General features: G+C 45.5%; 1 protein-coding gene across 1 annotated transcript in view; it reads left to right on the top strand.

The window, feature by feature from the left end:
* The window catches only part of LOC124026033 (E3 ubiquitin-protein ligase HECW2-like), a 49,879-nt gene extending 30,288 nt beyond the window's left edge, over window positions 1-19,591 (top strand). The window contains exons 8-24 of the mRNA XM_046339215.1: window positions 155-292; window positions 5,551-6,006; window positions 6,093-6,523; window positions 7,088-7,412; window positions 9,910-10,011; window positions 10,893-11,043; window positions 11,432-11,535; window positions 11,749-11,873; window positions 14,027-14,212; window positions 14,850-15,005; window positions 15,913-16,021; window positions 16,144-16,240; window positions 16,534-16,617; window positions 17,869-17,978; window positions 18,388-18,508; window positions 19,050-19,163; window positions 19,435-19,591. Coding sequence (XP_046195171.1) covers window positions 155-292; window positions 5,551-6,006; window positions 6,093-6,523; window positions 7,088-7,412; window positions 9,910-10,011; window positions 10,893-11,043; window positions 11,432-11,535; window positions 11,749-11,873; window positions 14,027-14,212; window positions 14,850-15,005; window positions 15,913-16,021; window positions 16,144-16,240; window positions 16,534-16,617; window positions 17,869-17,978; window positions 18,388-18,508; window positions 19,050-19,163; window positions 19,435-19,591 — 2,966 coding nt within the window. The remainder of the gene's footprint in view (window positions 1-154; window positions 293-5,550; window positions 6,007-6,092; window positions 6,524-7,087; window positions 7,413-9,909; window positions 10,012-10,892; window positions 11,044-11,431; window positions 11,536-11,748; window positions 11,874-14,026; window positions 14,213-14,849; window positions 15,006-15,912; window positions 16,022-16,143; window positions 16,241-16,533; window positions 16,618-17,868; window positions 17,979-18,387; window positions 18,509-19,049; window positions 19,164-19,434) is intronic.
* Window positions 19,592-19,860: the final 269 nt, after the last annotated feature.

The raw sequence follows: 19,860 nt of genomic DNA, 5'->3' as shown, positions 1-19,860 counted from the left end.
ATCCCTCTGACATGACCTCTGGGACAGTAAGGACATGACTCTGGACATGACCTGATGCCATGGGTTCAATCTTGGGTTTGTCAGTGAAGGGGACCCTGGGATGCCCTCTGGACATGACAGATGACCTCTGGACCCCTGGACACCCTTCCTCCAGGGCATGACCTCTGGACCCCTGGACTCCCTGGACATGGTTCCTACATGACCTCCCAAGCTCATGACCTGGACATGGTCCACAGGGATGGACAAGACGATGACCTCTGGACATGTGAGGACATGACCCTGGGGCAAGACAGTAAGGACATGACCTCTGGACATCCTGGGTAAAGAGGGCATGGCAAAGCTGTGTTGTCTTTATGATTGCCTGTATGTCTGATGGACCTGTTATACTGTTAGTATGTTTCATTTAACTGTGAGTATGTTTCATGTAACTGTTATACTGTTAGTATGTTTCATGTAACTGTCATACTGTTAGTATGTTTCATGTAACTGTTAGTATTTTTCATGTCACTGTCATACTGTTAGTATGTTTCATGTAACTGTTAGTATGTTTCATGTAACTGTTAGTATGTTTCATGTAACTGTCATACTGTTAGTATGTTTCATGTAACTGTTAGTATGTTTCATGTAACTGTCATACTGTTAGTATGTTTCATGTAACTGTTAGTATGTTTCATGTAACTGTTAGTATGTTTCATGTAACTGTCATACTGTTAGTATGTTTCATGTAACTGTTAGTATGTTTCATGTAACTGTCATACTGTTAGTATGTTTCATGTAACTGTTAGTATGTTTCATGTAACTGTTAGTATGTTTCATGTAACTGTCATACTGTTAGTATGTTTCATGTAACTGTCATACTGTTAGTATGTTTCATGTAACTGTTAGTATGTTTCATGTAACTGTTAGTATGTTTCATGTAACTGTCATACTGTTAGTATGTTTCATGTAACTGTTAGTATGTTTCATGTAAATGTTAGTATGTTTCATGTAACTGTCATACTGTTAGTATGTTTCATGTAACTGTTAGTATGTTTCATGTAACTGTTAGTATGTTTCATGTAACTGTTAGTACTGTTTATGTTTCTGTCATACTGTTAGTATGTTTCATGTAACTGTTAGTATGTTTCATGTAACTGTTAGTATGTTTCATGTAACTGTCATACTGTTAGTATGTTTCATGTAACTGTTAGTATGTTTCATGTAACTGTCATACTGTTAGTATGTTTCATGTAACTGTTAGTATGTTTCATGTAACTGTCATACTGTTAGTATGTTTCATGTAACTGTTAGTATGTTTCATGTAACTGTCATACTGTTAGTATGTTTCATGTAACTGTTAGTATGTTTCATGTAACTGTCATACTGTTAGTATGTTTCATGTAACTGTTAGTATGTTTCATGTAACTGTTAGTATGTTTCATGTAACTGTTAGTATGTTTCATGTAACTGTCATACTGTTAGTATGTTTCATGTAACTGTTAGTATGTTTCATGTAACTGTCATACTGTTAGTATGTTTCATGTAACTGTTAGTATGTTTCATGTAACATGTAACTGTTAGTATGTTTCATGTAACTGTTAGTATGTTTCATGTAACTGTTAGTATGTTTCATGTAACTGTCATACTGTTAGTATGTTTCATGTAACTGTTAGTATGTTTCATGTAACTGTTAGTATGTTTCATGTAACTGTCATACTGTTAGTATGTTTCATGTAACTGTTAGTATGTTTCATGTAACTGTTAGTATGTTTCATGTAACTGTAATACTGTTAGTATGTTTCATGTAACTGTTAGTATGTTTCATGTAACTGTTAGTATGTTTCATGTAACTGTAATACTGTTAGTATGTTTCATGTAACTGTCATACTGATAGTATGTTTCATGTAACTGTTAGTATGTTTCATGTAACTGTAATACTGTTAGTATGTTTCATGTAACTACTTAGTATGTTTCATGTAACTGTAATACTGTTAGTATGTTTCATGTAACTGTTAGTATGTTTCATGTAACTGTTAGTATGTTTCATGTAACTGTTAGTATGTTTCATGTAACTGTCATACTGATAGTATGTTTCATGTAACTGTTAGTATGTTTCATGTAACTGTTAGTATGTTTCATGTAACTGTCATACTGTTTCATGTAACTGTAATACTGTTAGTATGTTTCATGTAACTGTTAGTATGTTTCATGTAACTGTTAGTATGTTTCATGTAACTGTAATACTGTTAGTATGTTTCATGTAACTGTTAGTATGTTTCATGTAACTGTTAGTATGTTTCATGTAACTGTCATACTGTTAGTATGTTTCATGTAACTGTCATACTGTTAGTATGTTTCATGTAACTGTTAGTATGTTTCATGTAACTGTTAGTATGTTTCATGTAACTGTAATACTGTTAGTATGTTTCATGTAACTGTTAGTATGTTTCATGTAACTGTTAGTATGTTTCATGTAACTGTAATACTGTTAGTATGTTTCATGTAACTGTTAGTATGTTTCATGTAACTGTTAGTATGTTTCATGTAACTGTCATACTGTTAGTATGTTTCATGTAACTGTCATACTGTTAGTATGTTTCATGTAACTGTTAGTATGTTTCATGTAACTGTTAGTATGTTTCATGTAACTGTTAGTATGTTTCATGTAACTGTCATACTGTTAGTATGTTTCATGTAACTGTTAGTATGTTTCATGTAACTGTTAGTATGTTTCATGTAACTGTTAGTATATGTTTCATGTAACTGTCATACTGTTAGTATGTTTCATGTAACTGTTAGTATGTTTCATGTAACTGTCATACTGTTAGTATGTTTCATGTAACTGTTAGTATGTTTCATGTAACTGTTAGTATGTTTCATGTAACTGTCATACTGTTAGTATGTTTCATGTAACTGTTAGTATGTTTCATGTAACTGTTAGTATGTTTCATGTAACTGTTAGTATGTTTCATGTAACTGTAATACTGTTAGTATGTTTCATGTAACTGTTAGTATGTTTCATGTAACTGTTAGTATGTTTCATGTAACTGTTAGTATGTTTCATGTAACTGTCATACTGTTAGTATGTTTCATGTAACTGTTAGTATGTTTCATGTAACTGTTAGTATGTTTCATGTAACTGTCATACTGTTAGTATGTTTCATGTAACTGTTAGTATGTTTCATGTAACTGTAATAGTATGTTTCTGTTAGTATGTTTCATGTAACTGTTAGTATGTTTCATGTAACTGTTAGTATGTTTCATGTAACTGTTAACTGTTAGTATGTTTCATGTAACTGTAATACTGTTAGTATGTTTCATGTAACTGTTAGTATGTTTCATGTAACTGTTAGTATGTTTCATAACTGTAACTGTTTCATGTAACTGTTAGTATGTTTCATGTAACTGTAATACTGTTAGTATGTTTCATGTAACTGTATACTGTTAGTATGTTTCATGTAACTGTTAGTATGTTTCATGTGTCATACTGTTAGTATGTTTCATGTAACTGTTAGTATGTTTCATGTAACTGTAATACTGTTAGTATGTTTCATGTAACTGTTAGTATGTTTCATGTAACTGTTAGTATGTTTCATGTAACTGTAATACTGTTAGTATGTTTCATGTAACTGTTAGTATGTTTCATGTAACTGTTAGTATGTTTCATGTAACTGTCATACTGTTAGTATGTTTCATGTAACTGTCATACTGTTAGTATGTTTCATGTAACTGTTAGTATGTTTCATGTAACTGTTAGTATGTTTCATGTAACTGTCATACTGTTAGTATGTTTCATGTAACTGTTAGTATGTTTCATGTATGTTTCATGTAACTGTTAGTATGTTTCATGTAACTGTCATACTGTTAGTATGTTTCATGTAACTGTTAGTATGTTTCATGTAACTGTTAGTATGTTTCATGTAACTGTTAGTATGTTTCATGTAACTGTCATACTGTTAGTATGTTTCATGTAACTGTTAGTATGTTTCAACTGTAATACTGTTAGTATGTTTCATGTAACTGTTAGTATGTTTCATGTAACTGTAATGTAACTGTTAGTATGTTTCATGTAACTGTTAGTATGTTTCATGTAACTGTCATACTGTTAGTATGTTTCATGTAACTGTTAGTATGTTTCATGTAACTGTAATACTGTTAGTATGTTTCATGTAACTGTTAGTATGTTTCCTGTAACTGTCATACTGTTAGTATGTTTCATGTAACTGTTAGTATGTTTCATGTAACTGTTAGTATGTTTCCTGTAACTGTCATACTGTTAGTATGTTTCATGTAACTGTCAGTATGTTTCATGTAACTGTTAGTATGTTTCATGTAACTGTAATACTGTTAGTATGTTTCATGTAACTGTCATACTGATAGTATGTTTCATGTAACTGTTAGTATGTTTCATGTAACTGTTAGTATGTTTCATGTAACTGTTACTGTAGTATGTTTCATGTAACTGTTAGTATGTTTCATGTAACTGTAATACTGTATATGTTTCATGTAACTGTTAGTATGTTTCATGTAACTGTTAGTATGTTTCATGTAACTGTTAGTATGTTTCATGTAACTGTCATACTGTTAGTATGTTTCATGTAACTGTCATACTGTTAGTATGTTTCATGTAACTGTAATACTGTTAGTATGTTTCATGTAACTGTTAGTATGTTTCATGTAACTGTTAGTATGTTTCATGTAACTGTTAGTATGTTTCATGTAACTGTAATACTGTTAGTATGTTTCATGTAACTGTTAGTATGTTTCATGTAACTGTTAGTATGTTTCATGTAACTGTCATACTGTAGTATGTTTCATGTAACTGTTAGTATGTTTCATGTAACTGATAGTATGTTTCATGTAACTGATAGTATGTTTCATGTAACTGTTAGTATGTTTCATGTAACTGTTAGTATGTTTCATGTAACTGTTAGTATGTTTCATGTAACTGTAATACTGTTAGTATGTTTCATGTAACTGTTAGTATGTTTCATGTAACTGTTAGTATGTTTCATGTAACTGTAATACTGTTAGTATGTTTCATGTAACTGTAATATGTAACTGTTAGTATGTTTCATGTAACTGTCATACTGTTAGTATGTTTCATGTAACTGTAGTATAGTTATATGTTTCATGTAACTGTCATAACTGTTAGTATGTTTCATGTAACTGTTAGTATGTTTCATGTAACTGTAATACTGTTAGTATGTTTCATGTAACTGTTAGTATGTTTCATGTAACTGTTAGTATGTTTCATGTAACTGTAATACTGTTAGTATGTTTCATGTAACTGTTAGTATGTTTCATGTAACTGTTAGTATGTTTCATGTAACTGTCATACTGATAGTATGTTTCATGTAACTGTAATACTGTTAGTATGTTTCATGTAACTGTTAGTATGTTTCATGTAACTGTCATACTGTTAGTATGTTTCATGTAACTGTAATACTGATAGTATGTTTCATGTAACTGTCATACTGATAGTATGTTTCATGTAACATGCTTTCTGTACGCAAAGTACATTTCTGTGAACAACAGACAATACAAGTATATCTAATCTAATCTAACTAGGATTGGCAATCCCGGGCGGCCACACCCATCGACAGGTGTCCCTCAACGACTACTTGGATGCCATCGAAGCTCCTAAGGGCCCAGGAGAACGGCCCCTGGGCGCGACGTCACCAAAGCTGAGGTCCAGTTTCCCGACGAACACACGACTCAGCGCCATGCTGCATATAGACTCTGATGAAGACGAGGAGGCAGGGCCGTCCAGGGACCATCCACCACATGACAGGAAGCCCTTGCTGCCACTGGCCAATGGTGTTCAGGCTGGGGTTGGGAAGGGGGCTGCCTCTTCAGAACAGGGCCTGGGAAACAAGAGAAAGAGGGGACAGAGGCAAACAGGGGAGAGGTTGAGGGAGCACAGGGGACAAAAGCTGGGACAGGGGCTGGAGATGGGGCTGGATCTGGGGATGGGTCTGGAGCTGGAGATGGGGCTGGATCTGGGGATGGAGCTGGGGGGATGGAGCTGGAGATGGAGATGGATCTGGGGATGGAGCTGGAGGATGGAGCTGGAGATGGGGCTGGAGCTGGAGATGGAGATAGGGATGGAGATGGGGATGGAGCTGGAGATGGGGCTGGAGCTTTAGATGGAGCTGGAGGGGATGGAGCTGGAGGGGATGGAGCTGGAGAGGATGGAGCTGTAGATGGGGCTGGAGCTGGAGATGGATCCATGGCTGGGGTTGGAGTTGCAGTTGAAGCGAGGACTGGAGCTGGATCCATGGCTGTGGCTGGATCTCTAACTGTAGCCAGACCTGGGGTTGGAGCTGAGGCCAGACCTGTATCGGTGGTTGGTCCTGGGGCTGGAGCTGGGGCTCCTCTATCTCCAATACCTGAGACAAATACTGCAGTGCAGGGGGTGTCAGAGGACACTGTTGCAGCCAGAACTGAGACCAGCCAGCAACCAACGATCTCAGGGGCCACAGCAGCCCAGGAGCCCCTCAGGAACTCACTGCCTGCTGTTCTGAAGACATCCACGACTCAGGTGTGTGGTGCTGTCAGACCAGGGTCTGGCCAGGCCCACCTCCTAACAGAACACTCTACCACATGTATTTTACTGCCTGGCCAGGCCCACCTCCTAACAGAACACTCTACCACATGTATTTTACTGTAACCCAGAACACTCTACCACATGTATTTTACTGTACCGGGGTCTGGCCAGGCCCACCTCCTAACAGAACACTCTACCACATGTATTTTACTGTACCGGGGTCTGGCCAGGCCCACCTCCTAACAGAACACTCTACCACATGTATTTTACTGTACCGGGTCTGGCCAGGCCCACCTCCTAACAGAACACTCTACCACATGTATTTTACTGTACCGGGGTCTGGCCAGGCCCACCTCCTAACAGAACACTCTACCACATGTATTTTACTGTACCAGGGTCTGGCCAGGCCCACCTCCTAACAGAACACTCTACCACATGTATTTTACTGTACATTTCAACATTCATCTGTTAGCATGTTCATCTAAATGTGTTCATATCTTAGTGATGACGGCTAAATTCCAAAGTTTATCAATAAAGAATACTTTGCTCTATTTTCAGAAGAGACGGAAGGAAGAGGAAATGGCGCCCAAGGCCGAGGAGGAAGGGGCGGAGTCATCCAGTGAAGGAGCAAGTGCCATTGCAGCCCCCCCGACGACCAGTAGCGTTGCCGACCAGGGGGGCGGGGCCTCTGGCTCCGATGTCACAGGAGCAAGGACCGCCAGCGCAGCAGCCAATGAGGAAGAAGAGGGTGGGGAGATCTGGCAGAGGAGGTCCATGCAGGCGTCTGGAGGCGTGTCTCAGGAGGAGGGGGCGCGGTCTTCTGAGGCAAGCGGTCCAATCGACTCTTCTCAGAGTGTCTCTGAGGAGGGCAGCGAGGCAGGAGGTGAGAGACAGGACATAGCAACCCAGTATCACACAAATTGCTTATTGGAAATTCATGACAGGCACAAAGTAAAAGTACACAAATGTGTGTGCAGCACATGATTCTGTATACAGTGCATTTCAATCCCAGATAAAAACAGTCAATTACTTAAGCCAGAAACGATAGCAGGGAGGTTGGTTGGGGAGGTTGGTTGGGGAGGTTGGTTGGGGAGGTTGGTTGGGGAGGTTGGTTGGGGAGGATGGTTGGGGAGGATGGGTGGGGAGGATGGGTGGGGAGGTTGGTTGGGGAGGATGGGTGGGGAGGATGGGTGGGGAGGATGGGTGGGGAGGATGGGTGGGGAGGTTGGTTGGGGAGGATGGGTGGGGAGGTTGGTTGGGGAGGATGGGTGGGGAGGTTGGTTGGGGAGGATGGGTGGGGAGGATGGGTGGGGAGGATGGGTGGGGAGGTTGGTTGGGGAGGATGGGTGGGGAGGATGGGTGGGGAGGCTGGGTGGGGAGGCTGGGTGGGGAGGTTGGTTGGGGAGGATGGGTGGGGAGGTTGGTTGGGGAGGATGGGTGGGGAGGTTGGTTGGGGAGGATGGGTGGGGAGGTTGGTTGGGGAGGATGGGTGGTGGGGAGGTATAACATAATGTGTGTCAGACACACAAACTGCGTTGTAAAAAGTGTGTGCCTTTTCCGTGTGCCTGTCACACATTTTAAAGAAGTAATTTGTGTCTATTTCACAGCAAGCTGTGACAGTGAGTTGACCCTACCCGGTTAGGTCTGTCTTTGGCTCCCATGACCCAAGCTCAAAACATCTGTTTTAAAGTCAACGACGGCGCTAGCTAACATAGTTGACCCTAGCCGGTTTGTGTTTGGTCTTCAGAGGCATTTTGGAATGTTCAGGTGGACACTTGTTCATGGTCCTTCCATAGAGGTTGATGTGCATCTACAATATCTTCTGTGACATTTTGTCCAGAGTGATGTTTCTGCTCCATGGTCATACAGTACAGTACCACGGAGGGATTGACCCGGTTCAGGACGAGGAAAGAAACATGAAAAGCTCCTTAAATCCTCTAAAAAGAAAGAACAAGAACAAAAGGATTAAAAAACGTGAAAAACCCCCAGTATAATTCACTTGATGTTTATTAACTTTGATTGTTGTCAGATGATGTCGGTCTTTCCCTCTGGTTTGCATGACACAGTGAGGTTTTAATGTGTGTTTGAGTGTGTGTGTGTGCACTCATGTGTTTAATCTGTATTCTGTCCAGGGACCACAGTGTGTTTAAATGTCTTCCTCTCTTCAGGGGCCACAGTGTGTTTAAATGTGTTCCTCTCTTCTCATCTTGTCCAGGGGCCACAGTCTGTTTAAATGTCTTCCTCTCTTCTCATCTTCTTCAGCGGCCACAGTGTGTTTAAATGTCTTCCTCTCTTCTCATCTTCTTCAGGGGCCACAGTGTGTTTAAATGTGTTCCTCTCTTCTCATCTTGTCCAGGGGCCACAGTCTGTTTAAATGTCTTCCTCTCTTCTCATCTTGTCCAGGGGCCACAGTGTGTTTAAATGTCTTCCTCTCTTCTCATCTTCTTCAGGGGCCACAGTGTGTTTAAATGTCTTCCTCATCTTCTTCAGGGGCCACAGTGTGTTTAAATGTCTTCCTCTCTCCTCATCTTGTCCAGGGGCCACAGTGTGTTTAAATGTCTTCCTCTCTCCTCATCTTGTCCAGGGGCCATAGTGTGTTTAAATGTCTTCCTCTCTCCTCATCTTCTTCAGGGGCCACAGTGTGTTTAAATTTCTTCCTCTCTCCTCATCTTCTTCAGGGGCCACAGTGTGTTTAAATGTCTTCCTCTCTCCTCATCTTCTTCAGGGGCCACAGTGTGTTTAAATTTCTTCCTCTCTCCTCATCTTCTTCAGGGGCCACAGTGTGTTTAAATGTCTTCCTCTCTTCTCATCTTGTTCGTTCAGGGGCCACAGTGTGTTTAAATGTCTTCCTCTCTTCTCATCTTGTCCAGGGGCCACAGTCTGTTTAAATGTCTTCCTCTCTTCTCATCTTCTTCAGCGGCCACAGTGTGTTTAAATGTGTTCCTCTCTTCTCATCTTGTCCAGGGGCCACAGTCTGTTTAAATGTCTTCCTCTCTTCTCATCTTGTCCAGGGGCTACAGTGTGTTTAAATGTCTTCCTCTCTTCTCATCTTCTTCAGGGGCCACAGTGTGTTTAAATGTCTTCCTCATCTTCTTCAGGGGCCACAGTGTGTTTAAATGTCTTCCTCTCTCCTCATCTTGTCCAGGGGCCACAGTGTGTTTAAATGTCTTCCTCTCTCCTCATCTTGTCCAGGGGCCATAGTGTGTTTAAATGTCTTCCTCTCTCCTCATCTTCTTCAGGGGCCACAGTGTGTTTAAATTTCTTCCTCTCTCCTCATCTTCTTCAGGGGCCACAGTGTGTTTAAATGTCTTCCTCTCTCCTCATCTTGTCCAGGGGCCACAGTGTGTTTAAATGTCTTCCCCTCTCCTCATCTTCTTCAGGGGCCACAGGTCAAGTCAACGGTCACCAGTCCGTCCGCTCCCTGCCCTCTGTCCGTCACGACATGGGTCGCTACCAGAGAGTAGATGAGCCACTTCCTCCCAGTGAGTAGTGTTTCTGAGGGAGGAAGAGAAAGATTGAAATCCTGATCGTGTCAGTTGACCGACTCATAATCTGACATGGTAGAATTTATACAATTAGTAATAATATTAGAATTAGTGGTTGACTTATTTCGGTGTGTGTCATATACACTGAGTGTACAAAACATTAGGAACACCTTCATGATGTTTGAGTTGCAACCCCTTTACCCCTCAGAACAGCCTCACTGTGTCGGGGCCTGGACTCTACAAGGTGTGGAAAGCGTTCCACAGAGATGCTGGCCCATGATGACTCCAATGCTTCCCACAGTTGTATCAAGTTGTCTGGATGTCCTTTGGGTGGGGGACCAGTTTTGATACACAAGGGAATCTGTTGAGTGTGAAAAACCCAGCAGCGTTGCAGGTCTTGACACACTCTAACCGGTGAATCTGGCACTTACTACCAAACCCTATTCAAAGTCACTTAAATATTTTGTCTTGCCCATTCACCCTCTAAATGACAAACACACAATCCATGTTTCAATTGTCTCAAGACTTAAACATCCTTCTTTACCCCGTCTCCTCCTCTTCATCTACACTGATTGAAGTGGATCTAACAAGTGACATCAATAAGGGATCATAACTTCAACCTGGATTCACTTGGTCAGTCTGTCATGGAAAGAGCAGGTGTTCCTAATGTTTTGTCCACTCAGTGCATATGATATATTTGCCTTGCTGACTGGGAGGCCCGTATAGACAGTCACAGTCGTGTGTTCTATGTGTGTGTGTGTGTGTGTGTGTGTGTGTGTGTGTGTGTGTGTGTGTGTGTGTGTGTGTGTGTGTGTGTGTGTGTTTCAGACTGGGAGGCCCGTATAGACAGTCACAGTCATTTGTTCTGTGTGTTTCAGACTGGGAGGCCCGTATAGACAGTCACAGTCGTGTGTTCTATGTGGACCATGTGAACCGCACCACCACCTGGCAGAGACCCACCGCGCCTCCAGCACCGCAGCTCCTCCAGAGGTCCAACAGCATACAGCAGATGGAACAGCTCAACCGCAGGTTACAACCAGCACAAACACCTATCATGTATCTAGACACACACACATGCAGAACACACACACACACACAGGCAGAACACACACACTCACACACACACACATGCAGAACACACACTCACACTCAGACACACACACACATGCAGAACACACACACACACACAGGCAGAACACACACACTCACACACACACACATGCAGAACACACACACACATGCAGAACACACACACACACACACACACACACACACACACACACACACACACACACACACACACACACACACACACACACACACACACACACACACACACACACACACACACACACACTCACCATTCTGTCCATATAGAGTTTGTGTTACAGTTTAGTGCCATTGCTTTTGTCTTCAGGTATCAGAGTATACGCAGGACGATGACCAATGAGAGAACAGCAGAGGAGCTGACAGCTCCGCCCGAGGTGCCCACCGACGACACTGACCACCACACTATCCCAGGTAGCCAGGCTTGCAGTGCATTCTGGTCTCTGTAGTCAACTAAAGCTTGACAATAGGCCTCTAGACTTTCACTAGCCAGTATTCTGCTTGTTTAGGATGGTTTCTACTAAAACTGAACCCGGCTCTTGTTAAAGCTTTTCAAATGAAATTGTTTGGTTATTAACTTGTTGTGTGTGTGTGTGTGTCTGTGTCTGTGTGTGTGTGTGTTGTCAGAGTATCGTCGTGATGGTGTGGTGACTCCAGATAGTTCTCGGTCTCGTCTCAGTCTGCTCCTCCAGTCTCCCAGCGCTAAGTTCCTGACCAGCCCTGACTTCTTCACCTTGCTGCATTCCAACCCTGTATGTTTCTCACACACACACACACACACACACACACACACACACACACACACACACACACACACACACACACACACACACACACACACACACACACACACACACACACACACACACACACACACACACACACACACACACACACACCTAGATCCCCCCCTTACTGCTCGATCAGTTCATTTCTATGACCTATATTTCTACTATTACAGTACTGTAGCTATAGTTACCTCACACTGTCACATCAGTCATTCATCACTTTACAATACTACCCTTCTCTCCTCTTCTCTACTCTACTCAACTCTCCCACTGTCCTCCCTCCCTTCTCCTCCACGTCCTCTCCCTTTCTCTCCTCTTCTCTCCTCTTCCTCTCCTCTTCTCTACTCTACTCAACTCTCCCACTGTCCTCCCTCCCTTCTCCTCCACGTCCTCTCCCTTTCTCTCCTCTTTCTCTCCTCTTCTCTACTCTACTCAACTCTCCCACTGTCCTCCCTCCCTTCTCCTCCACGTCCTCTCCCTTTCTCTCCTCTTCTCTCCTCTTCCTCTTCCTCTCCACTCCTCCCCTCTCCTCTCCACTCCACTCCCACCCTCCTCCCCCTCCTCTCCCCTCTTCTCTCTCTTCTCTCCCACCCTCCTATCCTCTTCTCTCCCCCTCCTCTCCCCTCTTCTCTCCTCTTCTCTCCCCTCTTCTCTCCTCTTCTCTCCCCCTCCTCTCCCCTCTTCTCTCCTCTTCTCTCCCACCTCCTCTCCTCTCCCACCCTCCCATCTCCTCTCCTCTCCCACCTTCTTCTCCCTCTTCTCTCCTCTCCCACCCTCCTCCCCTCTACAATCCTCTCCCCTTCTCTCCTCTCCCACCTTCTTCTCCCTCTTCTCTCTTCTCCCACCCTCCTCCCCTCTATACAATCCTTCCCCCTTCTCTCATCTGCTTTCGCATCTTCCTCTCCATCTCCTCTCCCACCCTCCTCCCCTCTACAATCCTCTCCCCTTCTCTCCTCTCCTCTCCCACCTTCTTCTCCTTCTTCTCTCTTCTCCCACCCTCCTCCCCTCTACAATCCTCTCCCCTTCTCTCCTCTGCTCTCGCACCTTCCTCTCCCTCTCTTCTCCCACCCTCCTCCCCTCTACAATCCTCTCCCCTTCTCTCCTCTGCTCTCGCACCTTCCTCTCCCTCTCTTCTCCCACCCTCCTCCCCTCTACAATCCTCTCCCCTTCTCTCCTCTCCTCTCCCACCTTCTTCTCCCTCTTCTCTCTTCTCCCACCCTCCTCCCCTCTACAATCCTCCCCCTTCTCTCCTCTGCTCTCGCACCTTCCTCTCCCTCTCTTCTCCCACCCTCCTCCCCTCTACAATCCTCTCCCCTTCTCTCCTCTGCTCTCGCACCTTCCTCTCCATCTCCTCTCCCACCCTCCTCCCCTCTACAATCCTCTCCCCTTCTCTCCTCTGCTCTCGCACCTTCCTCTCCATCTCCTCTCCCACCCTCCTCCCCTCTACAATCCTCTCCCCTTCTCTCCTCTCCTCTCCCACCTTCTTCTCCCTCTTCTCTCTTCTCCCACCCTCCTCCCCTCTACAATCCTCTCCCCTTCTCTCCTCTGCTCTCGCACCTTCCTCTCCCTCTCTTCTCCCACCCTCCTCCCCTCTACAATCCTCTCCCCTTCTCTCCTCTCCTCTCCCACCTTCTTCTCCCTCTTCTCTTCTCCCACCCTCCTCCCCTCTACAATCCTCCCCCCTTCTCTCCTCTGCTCTCGCACCTTCCTCTCCATCTCCTCTCCCACCCTCCTCCCCTCTACAATCCTCTCCCCTTCTCTCCTCTGTTCTCGCACCTTCCTCTCCCTATCTTCTCCCACCCTCCTCCCCTCTACAATCCTCTCCCCTTCTCTCCTCTCCCACCTTCTTCTCCCTCTCCCTCTCTTCTCCCACCCTCCTCCTCTCTACAATCCTCTCCCCTTCTCTCCTCTGCTCTCGCACCTTCCTCTCCCTCTCTTCTCCCACCCTCCTCCCCTCTACAATCCTCTCCCCTTCTCTCCTCTCCTCTCCCACCTTCTCCTCTTCTCTCTTCTCCCACCCTCCTCCCCTCTACAATCCTCTCCCCTTCTCTCCTCTGCTCTCACACCTTCCTCTCCCTCTCCTCTCCCACTCCCCTCTTCTCTTGTTCTCTCCCCAGAGTGCCTACCGCATGTTTACAGGTAACACCTGCCTGAAACACATGATCAGTAAGGTGCGTCGGGACACGCATCACTATGAGCGCTACCAGCACAACAGAGACCTGGTGGTTTTCCTCAACATGTTCTCCAACAAACAGCTGGAGCTGCCCCGTGGCTGGGAGCTAAAGCACGACCACACTGGCAAGGTACGGACGGACGGACGGACGGACGGACTTCTCTCTCTATGTTTCTCTCTCTGTCTCTGTCTCTCTCTCTGTCTCTCTCTACTCTTCTCTCTCTCTCTCTCTCTCTCTCTCTCTCTCTCTCTCTCCACTCTTTCTCTCTCTCTCTCTCTCTCTGTCTCTCTCTGTCTCTCTCTGTCTCTCTCTCCACTCTTTCTCTCTCTCTCTCTCTGTACCTCTCTACTCTTCTCTCTCTCTCTCTCTCTGTCTCTCTCTCCACTCTTTCTCTCTCTCTCTGTACCTCTCTACTCTTCTCTCTCTATGTTTCTGTCTCTGTCTCTCTACTATTCTCTCTCTCTCTCTCTCTCTCTCTCTCTCTCTCTCTCTCTCTCTCTCTCTCTCTCTCTCTCTCTCTATCGGTCCCTCTCTCTACTCTTTTCTCTCTCTCTCTACTCTTTTCTCTCTCTCTCTCTCTCTGGCTCTCTCTCTGTGTGTCTCTCTCTCTCTCTCTCTCTCTCTCTCTGTGTGTCTCTCTCTCTTTCTCTCTCTGTGTGTCTCTCTCTCTTTCTCTCTCTGTGTCTCTCTCTCTTTCTCTCTCTGTGTGTCTCTCTCTCTGTTTACCAATGACCCTAACCTCTTCTCATTCTGTCTGACTCTACAGCCTTTCTTTGTGGACCACAACTGCCGGGCCACTACGTTCATCGACCCTCGGCTCCCTCTTCAGAGCAGCACACGTCCCAGCAGCCTCCTGGCCCACCGCCAGCACCTGACCAGACAACGCAGCCACAGCGCTGGTGAAGTCAGCCCACAACACATGGTGAGACACACACATCATGGTGAGACACACATGGTGAGACACACACATCATGGTGAGACACACACATCATGGTGAGACACACACATCATGGTGAGACACACACACACATCATGGTGAGACACACACACACATCATGGTGAGACACACACACACATCATGGTGAGACACACACACACATCATGGTGAGACACACACACACACATCATGGTGAGACACACACACACACACATCATGTGGTGAGACACACACATCATGGTGAGACACACACACACACATCATGGTGAGACACACACACACACATCATGGTGAGACACACACACACACATCATGGTGAGACACACACACACACATCATGGTGAGACACACACACACACATCATGGTGAGACACACACACACACATCATGGTGAGACACACACACACACATCATGGTGAGACACACACACACACATCATGGTGAGACACACACACACACACACCATGGTGAGACACACACACATCATGGTGAGACACACACACATCATGGTGAGACACACACACACATCATGGTTAGACACACACACACATCATGGTGAGACACACACACATCATGGTGAGACACACACACACATCATGGTGAGACACACACATCATGGTGAGACACACACACACACATCATGGTGAGACACACACACACAAACACACATAAATCATTGAGACACACACACACACACACACACACACACACACACACACACACACACACACACACACACACACACACACACACACACACACACACACACACACACACACACACACACACACACACACACACACACACATCATGGGTAGACACACACACACAAGACATGGTGAGCCACACACACGCACTCGTCAGTCAACTCAACCACCTCTCTGTGCTCCAGGTGGGTGACCACCCTCGTCATTCTGGAGGAGGACCCCCTGTAATGCCCCGCCCATCCAGCACCTTCACCCCGGTCAGCCGCACCCAGTACCAAGATGTAGTGCCAGTGGGTGAGTGGACACACACACACACACACACACACACACACACACACACACACGCACACGCACACGCACACGCACACGCACACACACACACATAGCTCATTCTGTCCTCGACTCTTTCTCTTCAGCTTACAACGACAAGATTGTGGCGTTTCTACGACAACCCAATATCTTTGAGATCCTGCAGGAGAGACAGACAGAGTTTATCAGGAACCACTGGCTCAGGTCAGCAGCCTCTTCCTCCACCCTTTTTCCCCTCCTACCCTCCCTCCCTCCCTCCGACCCCCCACCCCTCCCTACCTCCTACCTCCCCCTCCCTCCCTCCGACCCCCTCCCTCCGACCCCCCCCTCCCTCCGACCCTCCCTCCTCCCTCCCCCTCCCTCCTTCCCACCCCTCCCTCCTCACTTCACTCAGAACGGTCCCTCAAACCCTCACTACTAAATTCACTACTGTTGTCAACTCACTCACTATACCTCCAAGGAGTGGTTAAGGATCATTCTGTTGTTCTCCACCACAGGGAGAAGGTGCAGTTGATCCGAAATGAAGGGGCCTCTGGTCTTGCCAGGCTGTCTGGTGATGCAGACCTGGTCATCCTCCTCAGGTGAGCTACTGTCATACCTGTACCTGCCTCATACCTGTACCTGCCTCATACCTGTACCTACATCATACCTGCCTCATACCTGTACCTACATCATACCTGCCTCATACCTGTACCTGCCTCATACCTGCCTCATACCTGTACCTGCTTCATACCTGTACCTGCCTCATACCTGTACCTACATCATACCTGCCTCATACCTGTACCTGCCTCATACCTGTACCTACATCATACCTGCCTCATACCTGTACCTGCCTCATACCTGTACCTGCCTCATACCTGTACTTGCCTCAAACCTGTACCTGCCTCATACCTGCCTCATACCTGCCTCATACCTGTCTCATACCTGCCTCATACCTGTACCTGCCTCATACCTGTACCTGCCTCATACCTGTACCTACATCATACCTGTCTCATACCTGTATCTGCCTCATACCTGTACCTGCCTCATACCTGTACCTGCCTCATACCTGTACTTGCCTCAAACCTGTACCTGCCTCATACCTGTACCTGCCTCATAGCTGTACCTGCCTCATACCTGTACCTGCCTCATACCTGTACCTGCCTCATACCTGTACCTACATCATACCTGCCTCATACCTGTCTCATACCTGTATCTGCCTCATACCTGTACCTGCCTCATACCTGTACCTGCCTCATACCTGTACTTGCCTCAAACCTGTACCTGCCTCATACCTGTACCTGCCTCATAGCTGTACCTGCCTCATACCTGTACCTGCCTCATACCTGCCTCATACCTGTACCTGCCTCATACCTGCCTCATACCTGTACCTGCCTCATACCTGCCTCATACCTGTACCTGCCTCATACCTGTACCTGCCTCATACCTGCCTTATTCAGATGTAGGACCTTCATTTCAGCCAGTTTGCTACAGAAGGAAAATAATCCTGCAGCAACAGGAGATAATGGATAATAATTAATTGAGATGTGTCCAGGGGAATGTGACATTTCTAAGTGGAAATTACAAACTTCAGAAGACTCAAATACACGACACGTTTGACATTTTCTGCACTGCAGGAAAGTTCTCCTGCAACAGGGTGATCAAATGAAGATCCTACATCTGTACCTGCCTCTCACAACTATCAGTGTATGAGAAGCTTTGTGCTTGAGACCTGACGACTTGTGTTGGCTCCCCGAGCCAATACCTAGGCTTTAGTTCAAACCCAGTTTGTTACTTTGGGTCTCTGTAGCTCTCAGTGACATTGTCTCCTCTCTCTTGGTTCTCTCTGGCAGCCTGTTTGAGGAGGAAGTGATGTCATACGTTCCGCCTCACGCCTTACTGCACCCCAGCTACTGCCAGTCCCCACGAAGCTCCCCCGTGTCCTCGCCACAGAACTCACCTGGTGAGAAGGCTTCTCTACACCTCTCTCTGTTATCATTCTGTCTTTCTCTATGTCTCTCTCTTTTTCTCACACACACACACACACACACACACACACACACACACACACACACACACACACACACACACACACACACACACACACACACACACACACACACACACACACACACACACACACACACACACAGGTATAGAGGGAGCTCTTTTCTTGTCTCCTCCTCCATCTTTAACTCTGTCTCTGGGTGGTTCTCTCTCTCTCTGTCTCTGTCTCTCTGTCTCTGTCTCTGTCTCTCTATCTGTCTCTCTCTGTCTCTCTCTGTCTCTGTCAATCTCTATCTCTCTCTCTCTCTCTGTTTGTAGGGAGCACACACTCATCCCTCGTTCTGTGTCAAATTGTATTCCCCCAGGAACACAGCGAGCTAATGCCCGTGCCCCTGCCCCCTACAAGCGAGACTTTGAAGCCAAACTGCGAAACTTCTACCGCAAACTGGAGACCAAGGGCTATGGCCAGGGTCCAGGGAAGTTAAAGTATGTAGACCAAGGCCAGGGCCCGGGGATGTTAAAGTATGTAGACCAAGGCCAGGGCCCAGGGATGTTAAAGTATGTAGACCAAGGCCAGGGCCCAGGGAAGTTAAAGTATGTAGTGGGAAGGGTGTTTGTCATCAATATAATACTGTAACATGTTTTAATATTCATGGATGAATACTGTAATATAGATTCATATTCATGTGTGAATACTGTAATATAGATTCATATTCATGTGTGAATACTGTAATATAGATTCATATTCATGTGTGAATACTGTAATATAGATTCATATTCATGTGTGAATACTGTAATATAGATTCATATTCATGTGTGAATACTGTAATATAGATTCATATTCATGTGTGAATACTGTAATATGAAAGAATGAATGCGTTATTGATCTAGCTAAATGCTTTGGTGTTCCGGCCAAAGAAATAGAATCTCATTCTAGTTCTGTGGTCCACCCACATACCCTCCATCCACGCCCTCCTGCCCTTACCAGTTCCCCCCTGTGTGTGTCTCTTCCTCCCCCAACCCCCAGGTTGATCATCCGTAGAAATCATCTCCTGGAGGATGCCTTCAACCAGGTCATGTGTTACTCCCGGAAAGACCTGCAGAGGAGCAAGCTCTATGTCAGCTTCCTGGGAGAGGAGGGGTGAGTCAGACAGACTGTCTGTCCTCTACTCTTCCAGAAGCCGGGGGAGGGGGGAGTCAGACAGACTCCTGTCCTGTAATATAATATAATATAATAATCTACTCTTCCAGAAGCCGGGGGGAAGGGGGGTGATCCTGGGTTCAATAGAATGACACATTTGAGGAATATTTCAGTTAGAAATGCACTTTGTCTGCTCTATGATGTTCTATTTCTATCTACGCCGTTCCTTTGTGTTCCTGTGTGATAATGTATCTCCCTGGATGTGTTGCAGGTTGGACTACAGCGGCCCGTCCAGAGAGTTTTTCTTCCTGGTGTCCAGAGAGCTGTTCAACCCGTACTACGGCCTGTTTGAGTACTCTGCCAACGACACCTACACCGTTCAGATCAGCCCCATGTCTGCCTTCGTAGACAACCATCACGAGTGGTGAGTAAACTGAAGACTGGGAGGGGTTGGGGTCGGAGTGGTCTGTGGTCTGTTGACTGATAAGCAGGGTTTGGGGTCGGAGTGGTCTGTGGTCTGTGGTCTGATAAGCAGGGTTGGGGTCGGAGTGGTCTGTGGTCTGATAAGCAGGGTTGGGGTCGGAGTGGTCTGTGGTCTGTTGGCTGATAAGCAGGGTTTGGGGTCGGAGTTGTGACGACCCTCCCACTCTGTCTGCCGTATTCTGTCTTTGTTCTTGTTTCCTTATTAGGATGCCGG

The sequence above is a fragment of the Oncorhynchus gorbuscha genome, unplaced genomic scaffold (genome assembly GCF_021184085.1).
Source record: "Oncorhynchus gorbuscha isolate QuinsamMale2020 ecotype Even-year unplaced genomic scaffold, OgorEven_v1.0 Un_scaffold_2518, whole genome shotgun sequence".
NCBI lineage: Eukaryota > Metazoa > Chordata > Actinopteri > Salmoniformes > Salmonidae > Oncorhynchus > Oncorhynchus gorbuscha.
Note: the sequence above shows the minus strand (reverse complement) of the source record. Positions and strands in the feature narration are given on the sequence as shown.